This window comes from Sinocyclocheilus anshuiensis, unplaced genomic scaffold, assembly GCF_001515605.1.
Source record: "Sinocyclocheilus anshuiensis isolate Anshui unplaced genomic scaffold, SAMN03320099.WGS_v1.1 scaffold92, whole genome shotgun sequence".
NCBI classification, from domain to species: domain Eukaryota; kingdom Metazoa; phylum Chordata; class Actinopteri; order Cypriniformes; family Cyprinidae; genus Sinocyclocheilus; species Sinocyclocheilus anshuiensis.
The window spans coordinates 237,356-241,599 of NW_015555718.1; the positions used below are offsets into that span (position 1 = coordinate 237,356).

Genomic DNA, 4,244 nt, shown 5'->3' on the forward strand with positions numbered 1-4,244 from the left:
ACACACACATGCGCACTAACACACACACTCACACACACACACACAGACAGACTGACTGCGATGTGCTGATCTGACACTCTATTAATATCACACGACATCAGACGTCCGGATCAGAACACCGTGTTCATCGTTCATGTCTGGTGCGTTACATAGCTGAGGGTCGAGTTACAGGTGTGTGACCCTTTGACCTGTGTGTGTTTCTCAGATCGTTCTCCTGAAATGGATAATTACTCAGAGGATGATGATGACAGTTATTCATCAGGGCAGGAGGGCAGTGATGATGCTGGACACGCACAGGTGAGACGGACTGAAGACTGATTTACGTTGATTCATAAAATAAAACAAACATATGTAACACACAATATATGCTTACATGCCTTTAACACATCCTACACTTTCTTATTTACATTCCCTTGCATAATTGTATCTGATGGATTATTTTGTACATAAAAAAAAAACAAGTTGAATTTGTAGTGTGTGTGTGTAATCATGCTTCTCAATAAATCTCATTCTGATTCTGATTTCCACTTCCTGTGTTGTAGGATTTGTATGATGAAGATGACGACATACGAAAGCCAAAAAAACCCAGACGGAAAATGATTAGATCTGTCTCATTGACACGAGTGAGGAGCACTGTCTGTCTGCCTGTCCGTCTGTCCGACTTTTCTGTCTGTCTGTCTGTCTGTGTCTGTCTCTAATAGTACAGAAGAGGAAGTTAATTCATTCATTCAGTCATTTTTATTTGTATAGCGCTTCTCACAATACAGGTAGTTTCACAGCATCTTTATAAGTAATATAAAGTTTCAATAATGCAATGTGATTGAGCCCTCCGTGAACACGAACTAGCATTAAAGGAACACTCCACTATTTTTGAAAATAGGCTCATTTTCCAGCTCCCCTAGAGTTAAACAGTTGAGTTCTACCGTTTTCGAATCCATTCGGCCGATCTCCGGGTCTGGCGGTAGCACTTTTAGCTGTAGCTTAGCATAGATCATTGAATCTGATTAGACCGTTAGCATCTCACTCAAAAATGACCAAAGAGTTTCTATATTTTTCCTATTTAAAACTTGACTCTTCTGTAGTTACATCGTGTACTAAGACCGACGGAAAATGAAAAGTTGTGATTTTCTAGGCCGATATGGCTAGGAACTATACTCTCATTCCGGCGTAGTAATCAAGGAGCTTTGCTGCCGTAACATGGGTGCAGCAGGCGCAATGATATTACGCAGCGCCTGAAAATAGTCCCCAGCACGCTCCCTGTGCAAGCAGGTGGTCACGTTGGTTATGTTGACGGAAGTTAGCCTGTTTTCAGGCGCTGCGTAATATCATTGCACCTGCTGCACCCATGGTACGGCAAATTTTCCAAAAGTTTCCGAAAGTTACCAAAACCTTGTTTAAATTTAAAAAAGAAATATGGAAAGTTTCTGTAATTTACTGGAAATTTTCCACCCATTTGCAACCCTAGGCAGCAATAAAAACGTGACGACACCAAGAAAAGGATGAGCGTAGCTGTCTGGTGTTATTTCAGTAATTTTAAGCATCTGTCCAGTGTCTCAGGCTCAACATCACCGTATTTATGGGATCAGAAGAGATTCTCAGTGGGTTTATGGGAACTGAAGCCTGTGTGTGCAGTGATGCAGTGAGACTAACACTGATTCTGACTGACCGTCTCTTCTGATGTTCACAGCAACCCAACTTCAAGCAGAAGTTTGTGGCCTTACTGAAGAGATTCAAAGTCACAGATGAGGTGAGTCCAGGTTTCACACCGGACATGTTTGCTGTGGTCTGGTTTCTGCTGGATTCTGTTGAATGCATCTTGCATCATCACAAACGTGCGCAGTGTGCATGACAGAGGAGACGGATGATTGCGAGGAATTCAAGCCTTTTATTTGCTGCTCTGAGTCTAGATTCTGTAACTTCTGTTCATTTGAACCCCGTACGGTTCACATATTGATTTACACGTGCATTACATGTATTCAAAGAAAACTTCAGCACATGGAGAAACTGGAGAAAGCCTATATAGCAAGCAGAATTGACGTCTTGATGACATCTAAAAAGAAAGCTGACAAAGAGGAGCGTTTTTAGAAGATATTCAGTAAATATCCTCCACTGACCAGTTTGTGAGATGTAAATAAACACATTTGTAAGATATAAAATGCATGTAAAATACACATCTCAGCACTGCACATGTGCACAAGGAATATCTGAATTTGACTGAGAAAATTAGCTTTTCCTTAATCGTTTATATGAAGGCTTTTCAGTCTGATTACCAGCAGGTGATTTGGGTGCATGTTTTCCTTCTGTCTGATGTGTTCAGGTTCTGGACTCAGACCCGGTGGATCAGACGCAGGAGGTGGAGGAGGATCTGGATCTGCTTTATGACAGTCTGGAGGTTTTTAATCAGAGCGACAGCGGCCCGGAGCTGGAGGACAACGAGAGCGTCCTGAGCACCCCGAAACCCAAACTCAAGTATGAGCCTCGGCTGTCTGATCTGCTTCCTTTGTGTTGTTATCTGTTGAAATAAGCAGCCGTATGGTGAAATGCCAGCAGTTGGACCTGAGCTCTACACTGTAGCTGAATGAGCTTGTGTGTGTGTGTTTCAGGCCGTTTTTTGAGGGCATGTCTCACTCCAGTTCTCAAACAGAGATCGGCAGCATTCACAATCACAATCAACACCGAGACGCAGCGTCCAACATGGTGAGATTCACACACACACACATGTTCAGATGATTATAGTCACACAAACCTTCAGTTAAAGACTGTTAAAAGCCTGTACATCCCAGAGAACAATTACAGCAGCAAATATTAGGCATAGAATGAAACAACAAAACAAAATAAAACCATAGTTAGAAGCCCGGGTGCAGGAATGAGTCTTAAGGGCTCGGATCAGAGGAATCTGAGCGGTAGGTTATTCCACACTCTTAATTTAGCAGACGCCTCGCTCCAGTAAATGAACCCAGGCTGATGTCATCACACGGTCATCGAATGTTAATCTGAGGGTGTGCTGGTGGGCATTCGGGATGTTTGGGGGTTTATGGGTATTTTTAGGGCCTGACATCAGATCTGTGTGAGTACCTGATCCGTCTCTGGAATCACAAGCATCCGAGAGGGAGACGCGGCACATACGAAGCGACGTTTCCACTGGAGAAAACAAGGAGAGTGCAGCAGCGTGGCGTTTACACACACATCCCACACAGGACTGATTTCTTTAGTTTGAAATAATAATAGACCACTATATCACTCATGCTCTAGAGAGAATCCACATTAGACTGATTACTAGTACTAGTTAACTCTTGTGTTCCAAAATCTAAAATCAACAAATGGTCTCCTAATATTGTATCCCCATCAGCCACTGAAGTCAGCATGAAATCAAAATGCAACATACATATTATTGATCGTGTTGTGCACAATTCATCCATGCAAATATTTCATTTTAAAACTCCTCCCCTGCCACGCCCACATCTCAACATCCAATCAACAACTGATGCACAGAACCAAATCCCACCCTACATTTAAAGTGCCCTATTATAATCAGTACCCAGTTTATTTGGACCAGCTGCTCCACTGAATCACAACCTGTAGGTATGATAAATAACAGATGTTTATATTTTATATCGAGCGTTCAGAATACAGAACTATGGCAGTGAGCGAATCGTTTCCGACACGTGCTGTACGCGGTAGACCAATCACAACAGACCGGGCTATCTGACCAATCAGAGCAGAGTAGGCTCACGGAGAGGCGGGATTTAGAGAGACTGAATCTTTGAAGTGCTTCGAACAAATCGTTTGAGAATCGCTAGAAAATGAGATGATATTAAATGCATATTTTGAGAAAACGAAAGCGTTTTTTAACCTTGCATGCATGTAAACCTGTTGTAGGAGACTCCAAAACAATATTAGGAACCTTAAAAATGGCATAATAGGGGCACTTTCAATAATCTGGTACACTTCGATGTACGTCACAAAACAGAAGAATGAAACACTTCTGTTTTATTGCAACTATAAAAACTACATTGAATTTCTAGTAAACAGAGTGTAGATGTTCAGCAGTGTTGCAGACAGTATTTTTGTATGTTTTGGTGTGTGTGGTGTGACATCACACACATGTGACATCACACACACACACACACACACTCACGCACACACACTCACGCACACTCACACACACACACACACGCACTCACGCACGCATACACTCACGCACACACACACACACGCACTCACGCACACTCACACACACACAC

General features: G+C 42.5%; 1 protein-coding gene across 2 annotated transcripts in view; it reads left to right on the forward strand.

Annotated features, from left to right (window-relative positions):
• The window catches only part of LOC107672344 (phosphofurin acidic cluster sorting protein 2), a 49,977-nt gene that overhangs the window by 31,679 nt on the left and 14,054 nt on the right, over window positions 1–4,244 (forward strand). For both annotated transcript variants that reach the window (XM_016465492.1, XM_016465493.1), the window contains exons 6-10: window positions 206–297; window positions 543–623; window positions 1,688–1,747; window positions 2,318–2,469; window positions 2,604–2,697. In XM_016465492.1, the coding sequence (XP_016320978.1) occupies window positions 206–297; window positions 543–623; window positions 1,688–1,747; window positions 2,318–2,469; window positions 2,604–2,697 (479 nt within the window). The remainder of the gene's footprint in view (window positions 1–205; window positions 298–542; window positions 624–1,687; window positions 1,748–2,317; window positions 2,470–2,603; window positions 2,698–4,244) is intronic.